The 21,017-nt window shown below is 36.7% G+C and overlaps 1 protein-coding gene across 1 annotated transcript in view; it reads left to right on the top strand.

The window, feature by feature from the left end:
- The window catches only part of LOC109072285 (transmembrane protein 132C-like), a 136,077-nt gene that overhangs the window by 24,913 nt on the left and 90,147 nt on the right, over window positions 1-21,017 (top strand). The window contains exon 2 of the mRNA XM_042747705.1: window positions 12,810-13,716. Coding sequence (XP_042603639.1) covers window positions 12,810-13,716 — 907 coding nt within the window. The remainder of the gene's footprint in view (window positions 1-12,809; window positions 13,717-21,017) is intronic.

Raw genomic sequence — 21,017 nt, 5'->3', positions numbered from 1 at the left:
TTTTTACAGTCTTTGTCTGTCATTTGTCTGACTAAACACTGCAGTGCTCCACTTGTGGGCATTAGAGCTGGAGAAGTAGCCAACTACAGCACTGCATACAGTATTCATACACATTTCCAATTGAACAGCCATGCAATTCACTGCAATCCGACCCCTCCTTAGCGAACAAGTTCCTCTCCATCCTTTTTTATATATTTGACATCTGGATTAACAAGTTTGCTTCAAGTTAAAGAGGATGTGTCATGCTTTTGTATACAAACAATTTGCAGTATTGTTTGGTTGCTTCTTGGGTGACTCGGGTTTGTGAACTTTGAGCAGTGGCAAACACTTTTATATACCAGAAGCCCTAAAGCCTGGAGCTCAGTTCTACAACAATTTAGAACAGCACATTTGATGATTGTCTTATTTTGTCACATTATACTGGTACATGTTGGATATTGGAAAAGCGGCACTGTTATGAAACCAGCTGTGCTTTTGTCACACTACTGAGAAGTGTAGTTAAGTTTGTGTCATCGCTACATGTACTAGTTACTGCCAGCCCTGGATTAATTTCATATGGATAGAATTTGGATTGAACTTGGCTGTCATGCTGATCATGATTAAAGCATTTTCAGTTGAACACTCTAAAACCCATGTGGTTTCTTCATCAAGATCAAAAAATGTTCAGTGCAATTAAATGCCATCTTTCCATGCATAAATCAGAGTTGTGGTTTTATTGGCACTAAACATCCACAGTGCATTCTGAATGCATTCAAAGCCCTGTCATCAGTTAAAACAGCAACAGTGTCATTTCAGAGATACAGTCTCTCTGCCACATGCTCATGCCCACGAACTGGAGTCTGGCCAACACAGTGGCGAGATTTCATTATACAAGTGTTTTTATTTATTTATATATTTTGAATGGAACACCATGTCTGATTAATTAGTAGCCATATTTATGTGTAATGGCTTTTAACTTTAGAACCTTATGAAATCTAAATTGGGGTTCTGTAGCTATTAGTCAGTATGTGTTAGCTTTGAGGCCATCTATATGTTAATGTACTGTACGCATTAACATGTAGATTTTTTTTTTTTGTCAAATAAAATTATCTTTCTTCCTCCTTACAGAATACATGTTCAAAAAAGTATATCACATTATCGAAACAATTTTCTTGGTAACATAGCCCAGCAGGCACAGCACGTCCAATATAACGCAATGTCGACGTTGGATGTGACGTCGGACAGATGTTATTCATTTTGGTTGAGAATGAAAATTGGGTTGACGTCAGTATTTGACGCCAATTTGACGTTGACTTGATGTTGGATTGTGGTTACACAACCTAAAAACAACAAATATCAGCGTCAGCGGACGTCTGTATTGGACATCAAATTAACATTGACATTAGAATACAGTATCAATATCAATACAGTTGATATTGAATTTTGGTCACCCGATGTCGCAACTGAAATTTAACCAAATATCAACATCTTATGACGTTGTGTGCCTGCTGGGAGCATTTCCGGTTATCATTTTTTGTAGCAGTGGTAATATAGCTGTGTAATCAGTTAGCAGTATTAACACTGTTATTTTAGTAGGCTATTATTTAATTATGTATTATTTTTAATACTTGTTATTTTAATATTTTATTATAATTATTCTTTTTTTTAAAGTCACTACTTTTAGTACTTAATTTTTAAGCTTTATTTCAGATTTATTTTAGTTAACAAAAACAGTGTCTAAGTTTAAGATTTAACTACACTGGATATTTTGCAAACACTGGATATTTTGCAAAGGTAGCATAATTTCACCATCATTGTTATCTTTCGTTATAATATATTTGACAATTAAAAATACATCAATTGGCATATTTACAAAGTTAACGAAACATGTGGTTTTGTCATAAAGTACTGAATAAAGTACCTTTTTAAAGTTCTTTCAGCCTATAGAGTCCAACAGTGCTGCACACTTTTTCACCAGCCATGGTTCCGGACATATTTAGTTCCATTAATTTTCCCATGTTTTAGGAGATTTTGTTCAAGAGTTATAAACCATGAACTAAACCAACCAGCTATAATTTCAATCTCAGCATCACAAACTTTGATTTGAAGCAAAAAAAAAAAAGCTTATTTGAAAATTGAACAAAAAGACATAGGTACAAAATTGTGTACTTAGCAGGTTTAATAAGGAAAATAACTAGAATCCCATGAAGCATTGCGAACGAGATAGGATATTATTTTCAGAGCATAGGGAAATTGATTATATTACGTAATTCAAAGTGCTTAATAGGAGCAAGTGTGTGCTAAAGAGTTCTTCTGGCACAATTTGCGGTTTCGATTCTCTGATTGGTGGAGATTTGGGTAATTTTTGGATTCCATGGTGTAACACAATTATTGAAAAAAAATAAGAAATTATGCAGATTGACAGCTTCAGTACAACAAAAGCATATACCATGGATTAGCAGCCTTGTAACCATAAGGTTTTGTCCCCATAAGTTTTTTAGTTAAGTTAAAATGAATGTGATTTTTACTTAAAGAAACTGACTGTCGCACTCTATAAGAATAACTCTATAAGAAGTCCATAGGTGACAGAAATCTGCGGGGGACTGAATCCTGCATGACAGCTGTCTTTGAGATGAATGGGAATACTAAAAGAGTGCTTTCTCCAGGTATTTTAGATCTCCTTTCTACCTGCTATACTGACTAGCAATAGCAAGTTGCAAATCACAGTTTTACACAGATGTAAACTAAAGACAATTGACTATTTACAGAAAGAACAGACTCTGTAATACATTCCGCCCTCTGTTTCAATAAGAAATTTGTCAGGAAATAAAATTGCAGTCGTCAAACCGTTTCAAGGGTCTGCCGAGCAGTTCCCAATTGGTACAAATATTAATATTTTCTCTAGTAAAGATGCTGCTTTAAAACTAAGGCTAAATTGTATGTTGTTGGGAGCTATATTTATATATGAGTTTTTAGCACATCCACACTCTGTTTATCCATTCTATTTAAGTCAAATAATCATATTTAGCAGCTCTCCTCTGTGTTCATTATGTTTGCTCTTAACTCAAGCCTGCCCAGACTCACCGCCAATAGCCAAACAAAATAAAGCCCTGAAACACCATCAGCTGCCACTGGCCAAATTGGTCATAGTCAATGGATTGTTTCCCTGACAACTATTTGCCTAAAAAGCAAAAACAAAAGCACCATGGGGGAAAGATAAACAAATATGCAAATTTAAAAGAAGCTTATATATTTTCATGCTGGTTTGTGGTTGTCATTTTTTGATTTTAATAATCCGAGCCATCACTCATATTTTCATTTGACTTCGTCCCACCAGCCTCTGTTCTCGCTTATTTTTCATTTGTCGAGGAGATGTGATCCCCGGAGGTATGACTCTAAATGAGAACGTACCTGCATATCATTACATCATTCTCCAAGTCGTCCTGTATGACAGGGTGCCTGCTTCCCTTTTAAGCACACTCTCCCATAATTCATCGATGCTGGGCTCAGCATCAGACTGAATTTGTTAGTCAAGGGCTACAGAATCGAGTTGAGATTGCAAACGCTGGTGATTGGGCGAGAGTTGGAATGGCTAAAAATCTCACCAGACAAGCCAATCCTCAAAGCCTGTTACCTTGAAATAAAAAAGTCCAGCTCTCCCAGAGTGCAACAGCAGGAGATGTGGTTAGTATAACAGGTACTCTGAGGTGCTCAAATCAGTGGATTTTCCTCCTTCCCTCATGCCTCGGCAAATCTAGTGAGCCATCAGACTTCCAGAGTCAATTTACTTTTTCCAGCCCTCACAGCAGTACACTCAAGCTCAATGAGCAATAGATAGCAATAATGTAATCATAAAAAGCCAACTCTGGACTCAAAAATCATCTGTGCTTATGTTTTTGACCTCTTAGGTTTGTTTAGATGTCTCATTTGGGGGCAGAAGTTTCCTGCAAGCCTTAGTGCACAATTGCTTATGTTTTGATGAAGTGACTTTGGGCAGATTGTGGAAGATATTTCTGCAGCCAGGCATGACGAATGCAGATCAAGAGTTTCCTGCTATTAGTGGGTCTCTGAAAATTTCTTCATTATCATTATGGAAAATGGTAATGTTTCATGCATCATTTTTGAATGGGGAAAAGAGGGAAGATGGATTTATAGAATCTCCCAGAAAGCAATAAGGCTGTTCAGTTTTTAGATCGAAAACTTGGGATTCTGAATACATTTTTAGAGTCTAAGTATTTTGATTTAGTAAAATAAGATCTTTAGGAGGTTTAAACCTTTTCTTCTACCACATATGCTATGTTCTGAGATCTTTAAATAGTAGTTTTTAAAATTTTTTTATTAATACTCTTAATTCAGGAAAGATGCATAAAATTGAACAAAAGTGACAGTAAAGACGTACATTGTTACAAAAGATCTATTTTAATCAAAGAACCCTGGAAAAAAAGTATTACGGTTTTCACAAAAATATTAAGCAGCAAAACTAAAAATATAAAATGTTTCTTAAGCACCAAATAAGCATATAAGAATGCTTTTAAATGGTGGTATGAATTAAAGAGTCCTCTCAGCTGTGAATTCTGAAACCATGTGTGCTTAACAAGAAAACCTTATGTGGCAAACTTGTTAAAAACTACAAAATGGTTACAATAGTAATAGTTGAGGTATGACTCTGTAATTTATTTTGTACAAAGTGAAAGTCTCTTCAAGTAATGTTAGACCTTATTTTATTCTTAAATTGAAATCCGCTATTCTAAAAACCTAATTGAAATTCCCAGTTGGACCCACGGTGAATCAGCCCTCTGGGTTGGCCTACAAACCGACATCATGACTAAACAGCTATTATTTTTGGAGCTCAATCGAGGCCGATCGCAGCCTGATCGCAACTAGCAACCGTGCTGATGTCAACACTAGCAATTGAGGTTAATTTACTCTGTATCTACAAGCCATGTCAAGTAGCTCTGAAGTGGTTGGTGCAATTTGGCCTAGTTCTAAAATCAACAAAATTTCTTTTTTTTTAGCCTAAATGATGGCGAGGAAAGACTCCCTATTTAAACGTGACAGAAACTATGTTTTTTCAATATGTCTGTCAGTGGCATCCTGTACCATAGGCTCAGAATCTTTCATTTCCCCCCCTGCTTGCTTCACATCTTCTAACATTTAAAATCAGCTTTATTTTCTCCCTTCGCTCGACAGACTTCTCTCCGACGAGGCTTACATGCTGAGATTCCTGCTCCACAATACTGATGCAATCAGTGCGTGTGCTCGATGCCCAGATAGCTGGTGCCTTTTCTGTCTTCCTCCCTGTCTCTGTCTTGTTCTCAGCATGTAATTATGTGAGGAGTTGTAGTGTGTAGTTACTTTTGAAATGTAATCCGGTACGGACTACAAATTGCATGGCTAAAATTGTGATCACCAACACAATCTAAAGCTAAATTTTAAGATTAAGGCTATAATCCACAAGTGGCAATGCATTACTGTGGATTTACAATGGGTAAGGGTTTTTCATATAATAAGAATGAAATGTTCTCAAGGCTCTAGACTGCGACAGTTTTTTGAGAATGTGGGAGTTAAAATTTTATGTGATCGCATTTGTGTGAGTGCATGCTCCGCGCTGCTTCAAAGCGTCTGCTCCATACAGTGAACGTTGCAGAGCCGCGGCACATTGTTGCAGGAGTCAGATTTCACTGATCACGTGAAGAGAGCTACAGGTGTAGAGCCTGGTTTATACTCGCCGTGTCAGCACGAGCATGAAGGTGTGCGCAGCGCACGGCAAAAATGGTGTGAATATTGGCAGAAAATTATGGCAGACAGAGGATTTGGTTTTCACACTAAAGTAAAATAAAAGGCCGCTTCACAAACCAGAGAAGGTGAACATGTTGGTATTCTTGTGGAAAATAATAATGCAAGTCCTGTCACCGACAGCCTGTTTAGTTTTACTTTTCTTTTGATGCTATGCTATGGAGGCTTTCTTTAATTTTTTACATTTTATTTATTTGATTCCTCAGTGTTTGTTTAACATTCTGTAATTTATTAGTTGGTATATAATACAGCATGTGGTGTATGCCATGCCTCGTCTTATTTGTTTTTGTTAATAAACATTATGTAATCTAGTTTATTATAGCCTACTGTTTTATTGTTGTTGTGCTTTTTAATTAAGAATAACAATGAATCCATCCTGTCATATGACGTTGCTAAAAAGAACATTATGTTGTGTATTTGGTGTAATGCAATGTGTTTATGCTGTTTAAGGTTTAAAAACACATTATTTTCCACAATGTACATCATTGTTGCTCCCCTATGCCCTGCCTTTCTTAAAACGCGTCGATTTTTACAAAGCTCATCGGTCTGAAAAGCGAGGTGTACGCTGATTGGCCAACTATCCAGTGCATTGTGATTGGCTGAATACCTCAAGCATGTGACGGAAATGTTACACCCCTTAACATACTTTGATGCCCTGTGTCCTGGGTGCGACAAGACAATAACAATAATACCCCTTTTAAAAAAAGCAATTGTTGCATCCAGTGGGGACATAATTACTGATTATAATGACTTATACTGTCTTTTTATGCGATGCGTTAAGTATCGCGCTGCGTAAAAACATAAAACCATGTCTGGAGAAACAACAAGCGCTACTCTACATTGCTCAAAACTCTCGTTTGAATCATCAGTGACAAATTCTTTAAATATAAAAAACAAATCCGGTGGATTCGTCGAAGGAGCGGCCGGCGGGCAACCACATGTGACGACCCTGGGCTGGACTCCGCTTTGCCCACAATGAAAGCCGATCCAGCGATTCACAGTGCGAGGTTGATGTATTTCTTCAGCGACCAGTACGGATCAGCTCTAGGCATGATGAAGCCGATATCGTTCTCTTTTGGAAGGCCAAACAAAGTAGTTTCGCTTTCACAATGAAACACACAGTATCTTCACAACGGCGGTGGCAGCAACAATTCTACAGCGAGAATCAAAGTTGCACCTTTCTTTGCGTGAACATTTGGGCGGTGTTATGCAGATCTTCCGACATTGTGACATAAACATGTGGGGGCGTGTTAGAATGAGCCGTTTTAGGTAGGAGTGGTTGACTAGTGGTTTAACATTTATAAAGAATATCTCTTTGGATTTGAGACTTTAGTCTTTGCAACTTTACAGATCTTCTTAATGCACCAAGAGCTTGTAACACTTCAAAGAGACAGGAAAAATTTTAATCGCATCATATGACCCCTTTAAAAAGTGAAAGGTGTATAGATATAAGCAAATTCACAAATTCAAAAGTGAAATTGAAAGTGCACAAAACTCGGCTTATAACACAGGAAAAGAGGAACTCCCATTAACAAAATTTAAATCACAAATAATACAGATGTAAAAGAATGGTTTGAATGTTGAATACTTTCATTATAACTATAAACTTTGATAAAAGTTCATCAGCATGCATTGATTAATCCCATGTTGTAGCAAAAAAAAACAATATTGGGACCAAATTATGTTCTTGCGCGACCAACTGAGAAAGTTAGTAGCAAAAGAGCGACCAGTGGGAATAATGAGTCTAGAGCTGTGGGGCCAGTTGCATAAACTTAGCCACCATGTTAAGTTAAGAACTAGTTTGACCAACTAGCAGTTGCCAAGGGGTAATCAGTCTTTTCCAATACAAATTAGACCAATCTACCTTTTCATAACTGAATTTAAAAAGTTATGACCAGTCTTAAAGAAAAAAATAATTTAGTTGACTAACTTTTTAAGAGTAGTCTAAACAGTTTATGCAACCGGCCACTGCTGGTTTTGGATTATTCATTTATAAATGATAATGATTACGGCTGTGTATTGGCAAGAAACTGGCAATACGATATGTAATTTACTATCATTTTCAGCAGATGTTAGTGTTTTTGGTTTAATTTTGTATTAATTTTGATGAAATATTATATAATTTTTAAATCACGTATTTTCCCCTGTTTTTTGTAAGTTTGTAAGTTGTTTCTGCATAAATGAGGAATGAGACCATTCTGTGTTTTCAAACCTTTTTAACTCTAGGGGGCCTTTATCTGTAAAAAACTTGAAAGTTCATTACATTAAGTATTAATTTTTTCTTCTTCTCAGTGGTGGACTGTAATGTGTCTGGGACATCCATGTCTGCGTAGTCTAAACAATTAAATTTCTCTAATTTTTCAAGAGAACTGAGTTATGTTTTGTCTTATTGATTGTCTTTCTATTAAGTGGCTACTATTGCAAGATGTGTCCTACTTGCCTTCAAGTGCTGGTGTTAACCTCAGACACTGAACGTTACCTACTCATTTAATGTATGCAGCTTGGGCACTCTGAACTATTACCATTATTAATGTTATCTATCAGCTCAGCAGTTGCCACTATCCCATGCAACTTCTACTTCACTTACAGTAAGATTATACACGTTTTTATAATAGCAGTTGAGATAATGGCCCAAGGGCAATCCAATTATGATGCACCAAAACCATACTATGTTAACTTTCCCTGAAGGCCAGAATCTGAAGTTGGGACAGTTTTCTATGGTAGATCATATCTTAAATTAGTTAACAGCTCCCAAATCGCCACTTACCATGCACTTATGTCATGTCAGCATGTATTTCAGTTACTCTCGTCTAAGCCATCAAACTCTTACTAAATTGATGCAGAAAAATCAAGGAAGTGGTGTAGAGTCACTTTCAAAAATAGCCGTCAAACAACCTAAAAAAAAAAATTCATTGTGTATTTGAAAGAGTTCAGTCTTTAATTCTTGTATCTGCTGCTAACCAGAGTCTGCTTATGAAGAATAATGTAACCATAAAAGAAAACCCTAGGCCTTTTAGAAAATTAGATACCAACTCAAATGAAGAATGATCTCTTCCCACACATTAATCATTAAAAAGAGAGGAAGTTATAAACCTTTTTCATGCTAGAATATTATTTTCTGGTCTGTATCCTAATGAATTACTAAACGAAACACCATGTTTTTTTTTATTATAGTATAAAATTAGCTGTCATGCAATCACTCAGAATGTTCTTTGAGTAGGAATTAAGCATTTGTAAGGCTGACTGTTCACTAAAGAATGAGAACACAAGCTTGAATGTTTTTTAACACCTTTTTCTAATGCATGAATTCACTACAAATCGCCAAACTATCACAGTCTGGTACTTTGTTGTGAACCTGATTGCTCAACCAATTGTCATAGCGGCCGTTAGATAGATGTATTTCATTGAGGCAACAGTCTTGACATTCCTCTGATGATTTTAACTAAAATATTCTGAGCTGTATCAAAATTGTACACACACAATATCATTTTAACCCCTGCAAATTATCTTGGCTCACCTGCTAATTAAGCCTTGAATACAGTTTAGGATGAACATATGCTAATTTTAGAGAAAAAGAGGAGAGCTTCAACTGATCCAGCAGAGATGAAACGGTGTAACACGTTTCCTCTTTTATCACTCAGTCATGAAAGGATTTTCGAATTATTTTCTTTTTTTCTGCTTAGAGCACAGAGATTTTAATTTCTTCACACAAAATCTGTGCTTGCATAATGTGTGTGTGGTTGGCTCTTGTATGCTGAGGTGGATTTGAGCAACATTGCTGTGCAGTGATTAGATAAGTAACTACAAGCTTGCCATCTCACTTGTAATTGGCTCTGAGGACAAGAGTAGCATGTATGTTCAGGTACTGACTGCTTATGAAACGCTTGTGTGTTTCTTTCTTGTTTGCTCTCAGTTTCTGCCCTGTGAAGCTTTCTTTCTTTCTTTCTTTCTTTCTTTCTTTCTTTCTTTCTTTCTTTCTTTCTTTCTTTCTTTCCATGATGTACAGGTCCTTCTCAAAAAATTAGCATATTGTGAAAAAGTTCATTATTTTCCATAATGTAATGATAAAAAATTAACTTTCATATATTTTAGATTCATTGCACACCAACTGAAATATTTCAGTTCTTTTATTGTTTTAATACTGATGATTTTGGCATACAGCTCATGAAAACCCAAAATTCCTATCTCAAGAAAATTTGCATATTTCATCCGACCAAAAAAAGAAAAGTGTTTTTTAATACAAAAAAAAGTCAACCTTCAAATAATTATGTTCAGTTATGCACTCAATACTTGGTCGGGAATCCTTTTGCAGAAATGACTGCTTCAATGCGGCGTGGCATGGAGGCAATCAGCCTGTGGCACTGCTGAGGTGTTATGGAGGCCCAGGATGCTTCGATAGCGGCCTTAAGCTCATCCAGAGTGTTGGGTCTTGCGTCTCTCAACTTTCTCTTCACAATATCCCACAGATTCTCTATGGGGTTCAGGTCAGGAGAGTTGGCAGGCCAATTGAGCACAGTAATACCATGGTCAGTAAACCATTTACCAGTGGTTTTGGCACTGTGAGCAGGTGCCAGGTCGTGCTGAAAAACGAAATCTTCATCTCCATAAAGCTTTTCAGCAGATGGAAGCATGAAGTGCTCCAAAATCTCCTGATAGCTAGCTGCATTGACCCTGCCCTTGATAAAACACAGTGGACCAACACCAGCAGCTGACATGGCACCCCAGACCATCACTGACTGTGGGTACTTGACACTGGACTTCAGGCATTTTGGCATTTCCTTCTCCCCAGTCTTCCTCCAGACTCTGGCACCTTGATTTCCGAATGACATGCAAAATTTGCTTTCATCCGAAAAAAGTACTTTGGACCACTGAGCAACAGTCCAGTGCTGCTTCTCTGTAGCCCAGGTCAGGCGCTTCTGCCGCTGTTTCTGGTTCAAAAGCACACGCCTGTGCACGGTTGCTCTGGATGTTTCTACTCCAGACTCAGTCCACTGCTTCTGCAGGTCCCCCAAGGTCTGGAATCGGTCCTTCTCCACAATCTTCCTCAGGGTCCGGTCACCTCTTCTCGTTGTGCAGTGTTTTTTGCCACACTTTTTCCTTCCCACAGACTTCCCACTGAGGTGCCTTGATACAGCACTCTGGGAACAGCCTATTCGTTCAGAAATTTCTTTCTGTGTCTTACCCTTTCGCTTGAGGGTGTCAATGATGGCCTTCTGGACAGCAGTCAGGTCGGCAGTCTTACCCATGATTGCGGTTTTGAGTAATGAACCAGGCTGGGAGTTTTTAAAAGCCTCAGGAATATTTTGCAGGTGTTTAGAGTTAATTAGTTGATTCAGATAATTAGGTTTATAGCTCGTTTAGAGAACCTTTTCATGATATGCTAATTTTTTGAGAATTTTGGGTTTTCTTGAGCTGTATGCCAAAATCATCAGTATTAAAACAATAAAAGACCTGAAATATTTCAGTTGGTGTGCAATGAATCTTAAATATATGAAAGTTTAATTTTTATCATTACATTATGGAAAATAATGAACTTTTTCACAATATGCTAATTTTTTGAGAAGGACATGTATGTCTGTCATCAGTAATGTCAACCAATAGAGATATAATTTTTATATTCATATTAATTATGTACTGTATATAATAAATATAAATGTGTGTTTGCGTGTGTGTATGTATACATATATATATATATATATATATATATATATATATATATATATATATATATATATATATATATATATATATATATATATAAATAATTACATTTTTATAACTTATATTTATAGATAATTGTTATATTGTAATATATTGAATATTTGATGTGCTAATATGCTGTAAATGCTTGAATTTTATGTCAGGATATCATACTATATTTATTAGTCTGTATCCTAATGATCAGGATTTGTTTTTATCTGTTGCCAAAATATTTAAGTATCATGTAAATTTGTCAAATTTATCTATATATAATATTATTTATCGATTATCAGCCATAACTTGCTCATCGTAATTGGCCTAAATTTTAGCATTGTTATGTCTCCTTTCTTTCTTTTTTTGATTACACTTCTTTCTTGATACACATGGTCCACATTATATTTTGGCTGAACAGAGTTTACTGCCATATTCCTGCAAAAATGCCCATCTGATTCTTCCAAATGACTAGACATGTTATATTATTCTTGTTTCCAAACGAAAGACACATTGTCTGCGATTCAATGATTGAAATGTTTTTTTTTTAAAGAAATCAAAATTTAACTTAATCAGTTTGGTGTAGCACCACATTCAGTGCATCCTTTGTGCTTTATTTCTCTGATTTCTTTACTCTTTATCTTTCTCACTTTTTTCTCTCTCCTTTTTTATTGCTGCCAAAAAGAATAATGTTTTAGTCCCACAGGAAAATAGTCTTTGAGTAAACTTTTTCTCCCACCATTCTTCACTGACACTTTGTATTACTCTTTTCAATATCTGGCTCCCCTGAAACAAAACAAACTGATTCCACTATATTAACTCAATATTCATGAGATGATTTGATTTATTATGGGTGATTTACATTAAAAGAATAATAAAACAAAATTAACTCACTGTTTACAAATGCTGTAGAACATATCCCCAGACTCAATCTATATTGCACCGGCAAAACCTTTAAACAAACCATAAAATACTTCATGTTACACAATGGTATATAAGCATCCTCTTGCTGTGCTGTAGTGTCTGCCTTAAGCACCAATAACATTTGTCTGCCACCAGCTGTCACAAATCTCCAGCATCTCTTTCTCTCAGACCAGCGCTGTGACGCAAAATCAATGGAGCCTCTTGGGTCCTTCCATCACCCCAAATATCTGCAGTGAACTGCTGGTTGATGGCATTCAATAAAAGAGTCCAGTTGCCTGGAGATGGGATTGCAGAATGGGGCGGGAGACAAATGACTCTTACTTTACAGCATGTAAGAGCATGCAAGTAGCTAGGTCAGGCTTAGATGTCTGATAGATGGATGAGTGATGTCTTTTTTTGTCTTCTCTGTTATTTGTCAGTCATTGACAGTCGGATGCTGATGGAAGGACTGCAGAGATTCGGTGCCATCCCGACTTATCTTCCGGTCCGATACCAGGTGCTGAACGCAGAGTCTGCCTTCTTCCTGAAAGAGGCCAACCAGGACATTATGAGGAACTCCAGCCTGCAGGTTCGTACAGAACTTTTCTTCATCCAACAAGCCAGAAAGACGCCGTCAGTCAATGCCAGTTACGGGCCACTGTATGTAGAACAACCTGTGCCTGTGGAGCTTCTGGGCCCGGGACTCTTCAATGACCCCTCATCCACGTCGCCATCGTCCACTTCCTCTCCCCTCTTTAGTTTTAACTGGAAAGTGCAGACTTTTATTATCAGTGAGCGAATCCATCCAAGTTGGCCGAAGGTTCAGGTTCTCTTCTACGTTGTGGGCCGGGACTGGGATGACTACAGTGCTGTGGACAAGTTGCCGTGTGTCAGGATGTTTGCCTTCCACGAAACCCAAGAAGTACGAGGCACCTGTCGTCTAAAAGGGGAACTCGGACTGTGTGTGGCTGAACTGGAGCCTCTGCCTAGCTGGTTCAGTCCCCCTAGTGTCATACCTGGTCGACAGAGATCTCCCGAGCTGGTTGAAGGCACTCCTGTGGAGCTGTATTACATGCTACAATCCACTGACACTGGGGAATGCAGCTCGGAAGACTCCCGCAAGACCAATTCCATCCGCACTGGACAGCTGGGCCCTGCCGGGTACTTCTCAGGGCCCACACCCATGCGCAGGATCGGCAGCGTACGCCTATTCCAGCCACTCTCAGAGCTGCGTTTGGACAGTAACTTTGTGGTGATGGTTCCCTCCAGACCCATCAGGCAGAGGGAGACGGTGTCAGCCTTCCTAGCAGTCTCCACCCTTTCATCAGTAGAGATCTTCACTTTAAGGTGAGTGACTTCAACTCTTGTAGTACTTTTTAGGGATACTTTATTTTATTAATTTTATGGAAAAGAGCAGATCTGACATTTTGATAATTAATCAAAAGTAAATTTGAAAAAAGAGTTTAACCATTTTTTATTGACATATTTGTGATGACATATTTGCCTCCCAACCCACAAAAAATATTTGCAGCACTGCTAATACTTTAGCTGCAAATACCATGAAAATTAAATAATGAAGTTTTTTAGTTTTTGGAAGTTGTATTCAAAATTCACTTGGCTCAAGAACATGCCCACTCAGTTTGAGTAGGCATGCTGTTTCTAAGGTAGGCTGAATAGATAAATTGACAATTTTAGTTTCTGCATGGCCCTTGAATTTGGATGATTTCATGCTCTCCAAATTCACTGTTGTCAGCGCAAACCACGTTTATCATCGGTGCAAGTGATCCCGCGTGATTCCCACAGTCCTGAGGTATCTGGCAATTTCAAAAGTGTTATATCCAGGCCTCGAAAAGTCTCACAAATTAATAGAATCTGAAAAGGTCATGGAAAATTCAAGGAATTTCTATACCACTTACATTTATTCTAGTCATTCATTCAAATCCTAGAACATTCTGACCCTCCATAGACAGCAAGGGTCCTAACACGGTCAAGGTCCAGAAAGGTAGGGACATCGTTAAAATAGTCCATGTGACATCAGTGCTTCAATCATAATGTTATGAAGTTACATTATGTTTGTTTTCTTTGCACACAAACAATATTCTCATAGTTTCATAAAATTATGGTTTAACAAAGGTCTTAACAGGTTTGGAATGACATGAGGGTCATTAATAACAGAATTTTCATTTTTGGGTGAACTATTCCTTTAACAGAACAGACCTGAATCTCACCTGTTTAAAACCACTGGACACTGCACCTTCTAGGGGAACATATTTCTAGTTCAGGTTTATCTTGAAACTCATTATGTGAAATCTACATAGCCCAAAGGCAATTTGTGAGATTACCCTTTCAAAACAATTACTAATTAACTCTCAATTAGTAGATTTAACTCTTAATTAGTAGAATGCAACTAAATACAAATGAATTATTAAGTGATGTGCAGACTGCACAAGATGACCTGTTTGAAATTAATTTTCCTAACAACCCAGTGTGCAAAAGTGAGAATTTTTTTTATTGATTCATTGAGTGTTGAGCTCTAATTAGAACAAGCGGATTTGATGAAGCGACTAAAGATATTCTGTGCAAGTGAGTAAATGACCGTGAGAGAAATTAATGTTCATTCCTGTTTGTATTCTCTCACGCCTGATATCTAAATCATGTTTTGAGTTATACGCTAACAGCCTTGGCAAATTTGTCAACCTTGGTTACCACTGAATTACAGCTCGGCCACTATCACATGCATGATTAACGGACTTTAAATGTTCCGGTCTCGATATGATCCAGTTCTGCTCCTCTCCAATTTGTTTGCGAATAGTGGGTGTTTACTAGAACAATGAATGAAGCTTAGCATGCAGAAATAAAAAGCTCAGAAATTAATTGCCTTTGATGTAGACAGAAATAAAGAAGCTCCTGGCAGATGCGTTGTTTTCGGAAATGTTCTCCAAGGGTGCTCTAACATTAGAAACAGCAGTTTCTAATAGAGTTATCAGACCAGTTTTAATTAATGCGGAAAGAAAAAGTTTAGTTCTCAATAGCAAGTAAATTTGTGATGTCTTTGGTGACGTGGTGCTGTGGGAAACTGTTAAGTGATGTTGATATCTCTGTAGTTCCTACTGTGTTCATAAAGACTGGTGATAAGTTTTTTTGCCTTTCCTCTACTTGATGCCTTAATGTCTTTGTGATGGCTCCAAGTCCCCTCAACCCCTGGAGATAGGCACAGCTCTGTTCTCGGCTTGGGCTGCGCTCCGAGTTCCAACCAAACAGTTTTTTTAATAGTGACCAGCTGAGCGCTGCTGATAGGGCTGTTTCTCTAGGGTCCCTGGCTGTTGATGTGTTGTGTAGTTGTGTAGGTGCTTGAGGGGGAGGGAAGGAGGTTACGTTGGGCGGCAGCACATGGTTCAACCCGCTTGTGTCGCTGGTGCTCTTGGAGCCAGATCTCCTCATCTTATCATCAGCCTAGGGATAAAAATGCTCGGTGATCAGCTTTTCCCTGCCTAACACAATCAGGGTAAAACAGAATAGCTCCTTAGAATCGCATCTGACTGCCAGACTTCCTCCAGCACAATGTTCAATGAATACACCATACACTGTAGGACTGAGATTTAAAGTGCATTTTTTTTTTTGTATGAAAATCTAAAAATAAATTAATAAATATGTTGAAATATATATAATTTTATATTAAGATAAATATATCTACTTTTTATTTATTTATAGATTAAGTAATATGTAAGATAATATAAAAGTTATTTTTTTTATATTATTATTATTATTATTATTATTACTCAAATAAATGTTCCAATTTTCCAAATTATATTTATTATAATAGAAATTAAATATTTTGCAGCAGTTGTTCACCCATGCATGTAAAGCTTTTCATTTGTGTTTTCCATTTTCCACTTTCTATTCTCTTGTGAGAGAATTCACGCAGATGCTCTGGCAAAAAAATGAGAGTTTTAAACAATATTTTTAGATTAAATTTTACAGCCTTTCTTAACCAGTCCCACCGACCAATATTTTTAATCTTTCTCTGAGAATAGAACTCATGACTGTAAGATTATAATGTTTATTTGTGATGAACACGCTCTTAAATTTGTAATTTTAATTCACATGGCCAGTGTCGTGTATTTGGTGCTTGCACTTCCTTGCTTTTTGCCTCATTAGTGGTTTGGAGAGCAGTAACATGTTGAGATGGGATTTACACCTGATTCATAATGCAAATGGAAACACGCTTCCCTTACGAACAAATTAACAACCTCTCAAAAGATAAATAGCCCCTGCTGTATTGTAATTTTGACTAAACAATCTTACACGTTTCTGCTTGTCCCAGTGGAATATATGCTAATACATGCAAATGAATAATCGTTCCTTATGGACCATTTCTTATTTTGCTATAGCAGAGATATTTTTCCTTATCCAATTTTAGTCCAATTGCATATACACTATTCTGATGAGTACAAATGACCAAAAGTTGATTAGCTCTGTCATTTGACTGGTCCATAAACATGAATCTGCTTGTCTTGAATTTGAAGGTGTGTCAATTAAATGAATGATGGTGAATATAAGTATTGCATTTCACTTTAATAGCCTTGTGGTCACATTGTTTATTGAATTCCTTTTTGAATAAGCAAAAGATTTATGTTTAAATAGCTTATTTAAAGGCCACCCATAATGCATTTTTCACACTTGTACTCAAGTACAGCAATTTTGTAGATCCATTGTCCTCTGGTTAATAATTCAGTCACTTTAATATGGATTACTGTGGGTGTTGAACACATTTATGCATATATTAATCATGTTCTGATTTAATACATTCGTTCTTAAAGAGACAGTTATCCAAATATGAATATAATGTCATCATTTGTTTGTATGGCTTTCTTTTTTTTGTGTGGACACCAAAAGCTCTTCCACATAAATTGTCCATGCTAGGACTAGTGGTTGACCGATATTGGTTTTTTGACAGCAGATGCCGATATTTTGGAAAGCAGGGTGGCCGAAATAAAGCCGATATAATTGTATTTATTTTAATGAATATTAAAGAAATTTAAAATAATTTGAAAATGGATTAAAAAAAATGTGTAAAGTAAACATACTTATACTTTATATGACAAAGTATTTTTCACAAATAAATAAATATTTAATAAAAAATATAATTAAAAAGGAAATAAACACTAACCAACAGGGCACTCAGTATTCTGGTAGTTTGTATGCTTTGGGAATCATATTTTTTTTCCAAATAAAGCCAAGGTAACACTTATTTTACTGTACATACAGCACACAGTGGAAATGACATGAATATGGCAGTGGGCAAATGCATAAAGCACAACATAATTTAAAATCGAGTAATATGCATTTAGTGAAAAATGGATTTATATTTTGAGAAATCCTTCACAAAGATTAGATTTAACATTGTTTTAAAAGGCAATTATCTCTAAGGGTGTTAGATATTTAACTGTAAAAAAGTCTAATATTGAACAATACATTAACTGATATGGTCCCGATCTATTGTGCATCGCTATTACAAGCTGCTCTTTTCTGCGCAATGAACGTCAGTGGTGGCCGCGGCTCTCCTAGGTCTCCATTCGCCTTCACTGTACAGATGAAAAACGTGTTTCTTCCTGATGTTCCTGAAATGGTGTTTCTCTCATCCACTGTTTGCCTCTCTCTAACACACAGATGGTTCTGTGCATTTTTTTTGTGTGTCCCCTTAGAGAAAGGACTATGAATTGGCCTTTTCACCGATGTATTGGAGGCTGCAAGAGCCATGGAACTTGATTAGTTGCCATCACAGTTTACAGAGCGATTCCTTCAGCCCCTCCAGGGTCGCTGGCACGTGTTTACTTTGAAGGCACAGACTCTCTTCATCTGGCCATTAATAAGTAATTAGTGATTTGTGCACAGGGGAAACTTATTCACTCTCAACCTCTAGTTTGATTTGCTTGCCGCACAGACTCCCTCCACAAAGCAATCAGCGGCTGCCCGCAGCGAATAATCTTAGTGTGCACATTTCTTGGTAATGATTTTTAATGCATCCCCACCCATGAATTTCTCAACCTTTCAGCACAGTGGCTGTCATTATTTGACTGAAGGCACCGGATGATTCTTTTTCCTAAATTATTATTCACTCTTCCTGTTTTGCACAGGCCCAGGGGGACCTGGGAGGAATGGGTGCTTTCGCCTCTCTCTGAAGTGTGGTAGTTTGTTAGTCTAAACCATGATCAGAATAAGTAACATTGAGTGTTGTGGATGGTCAGTGCTGCACTCAGACGTTTCTCACTTTTCCTCCCTGCAGTTCACAGCAGGCCGCCACTGTCAAGTAAAGCCAATTGTTTTCGGTCTTGAAGAACCAGACTTATTCCCAGAGAGAAACTGTTGTCCATGATACTGTTATATGAAGTTTGCTAGCTTAAACTTGAACTTTGCTTTGTTTTGAATGTTTTTTAACACCACTGTTTAAAAGTTTGGGGTTGGTAAGATTTAAAAATTGTTTCTTATGCTCATCAAGACTGCAGCGATTTGATAAAAACACAATGAAAGCAGTAACTATTTTCTAACTTTTAGACTTTTCTATTTTAAATATATTCTATTTTTTTAAGTGTCTTTGCTGAATAAAAGTAGTGTATGTGTACGTGCGAGTATGTGTATATATGTACTTTATATATATATATATATATATATATATATATAAAACCCTGATGGATCAAATATTACTCAACAAAAGTAAATACTCAACAAAAAATATTGACCTTAAATTTAAATGGTATGTTTGTAATAATAGCCATTTATTAGTTAGAATGGTTTGATATTGAATATGTATTGGCTTGTGTTGGATGTTAAATTAAACACCTTTCAGCCAGTTCCATTAATTAATTTTGCAGTTTCAGATTTCGACTAAAAATAATTTGATAAAACAACTTTCACTCAGAAATTGCTAGTAAATTTCACATAATAATTATGTAGAAATAATGATAATTTTGAAGTTACACATTGAATTAAATGGGAAATTTTGACATAGCCTGAAGTAGTATTTTCTTATAAAACACTCCAATAATCTTTGTTATATTTGTAAAATTGAAAAAAAGCATAGCATAGCTGTTAACTTGCTTCAACTGTTTCTTTGTATTCTTACACTCTTTGTATTCTCATTTCACATTGATTTACAGTTGGGGTTTGTGTGTGTGTGTGTGTGTGTAGTTATCAATTTCTAAACTACTTTAATTTGTAGCAGATAAATCTGGGAATATCATGTCAAAGTTTCAAATGTGGGTGCAAAGTGAAAAGAGCAACAACTCAGTTACAGACATTGAAACAAAGTTAGTTACAACACCTGTCTGCCTCCTGTACTTATCTTTTTGATCACTGCTGGATGGGGAGAACAATTGGTAGTTTTTAATAGTGAAAGATGTTTCCCTAGATGGGGATTGGTGAAGTATGCTTCAAGGCTTGGGAATGACCTCATTCTGGCCATCAGCACTACTGAGCCTGGTTAGGAGGTTTGGCCTTTATCTCTCGCTTTAAGCATGTGATTTGGAGCAAAGCCCTCAGAAGCTTCTGGAAGAGTATGTAGTGGGTGGCTAAGCCTTCATCAGCTCGTGGGGGATCTCTTGTCAGGTCCAGTAATCCCAGAATCATCAGATAACAGGACACACATTGATGATTGTATGATGGTGTTATCTCTGTGGTTGCAAGAGTGTTAAAAAGGACTATTAATAAAGTCTACATACACAGCCAGAGCAGCATACAGTGAGACCTACTAAAAAAATATCTGTAGACTTTTATAGAAGAATAAGAAACCCAACATTGTCTGTGACCGCTGATCTCTGCAACCTCCACCAGAACTATAATTCTCTTTGAAGAACAGCCAAGAACAAAACAAGCTGGTGTTTCATGCACAAAAACATATATTTTTGCTTCTCACTGTGTCCCAGGTTTTTTTTTTATTTTTTTTTTGCGAATGTCTCATGGGATTTTTGCCCTGCCAGCTCTATCTGCTAACAGGAACCTGTCAGGATTTTACGGTTTTCAGATTAAGAATGAAAAATGATCATTGATAAACCTGGGACAGACTCTCTTAAGGGAATTCACTGATAGCATTGTTTATTTGGACATGCTGTTTGGATTGTTTTAGCACCCAGTTTGCAAGGAATCATGCAAATCTGATAGCGGCACAAACATGGCCAGAAACTTTGTGCTGAATATGATTTGCATGACACAGTTCCAAAGTTTTTCTGAGACTATACAGCATTGCTCTACCAATGCAACCCAGACATCTAAATTAACTCTTTAAAATGCATGAATAAAAAATGAAGATAAAATGAATTGAAGGAGGTCTCTTATTCTAACCAAGGCTGCATGTATTTGATTAAAAAATTGTTATTTTTATACAACAGTTCTTTCTGTCCTCAAATCTGATTGTCTGAGACCCTTTTGAGGTGTGTGATATTCTTACATAACTCCAACTGTTCCACCGTTTGTATCACTTCGCTTGTGGTATTTCTCACAGCAAGTGTCATGGCGAACACCCAAATCCACTATAATTTTAGGAATAATACTGTTTTTGTGTCATGGAATGTAGTTTTAATATATATTTTTTTTTTTTTTAGTTGAGAATGTAGTTGTTTAGACTTTAAATATGTGATTTGTTAGTAAAGATT

The sequence above is a fragment of the Cyprinus carpio genome, chromosome B21, assembly GCF_018340385.1.
Source record: "Cyprinus carpio isolate SPL01 chromosome B21, ASM1834038v1, whole genome shotgun sequence".
Lineage (NCBI taxonomy): Eukaryota > Metazoa > Chordata > Actinopteri > Cypriniformes > Cyprinidae > Cyprinus > Cyprinus carpio.
Note: the sequence above shows the minus strand (reverse complement) of the source record. Positions and strands in the feature narration are given on the sequence as shown.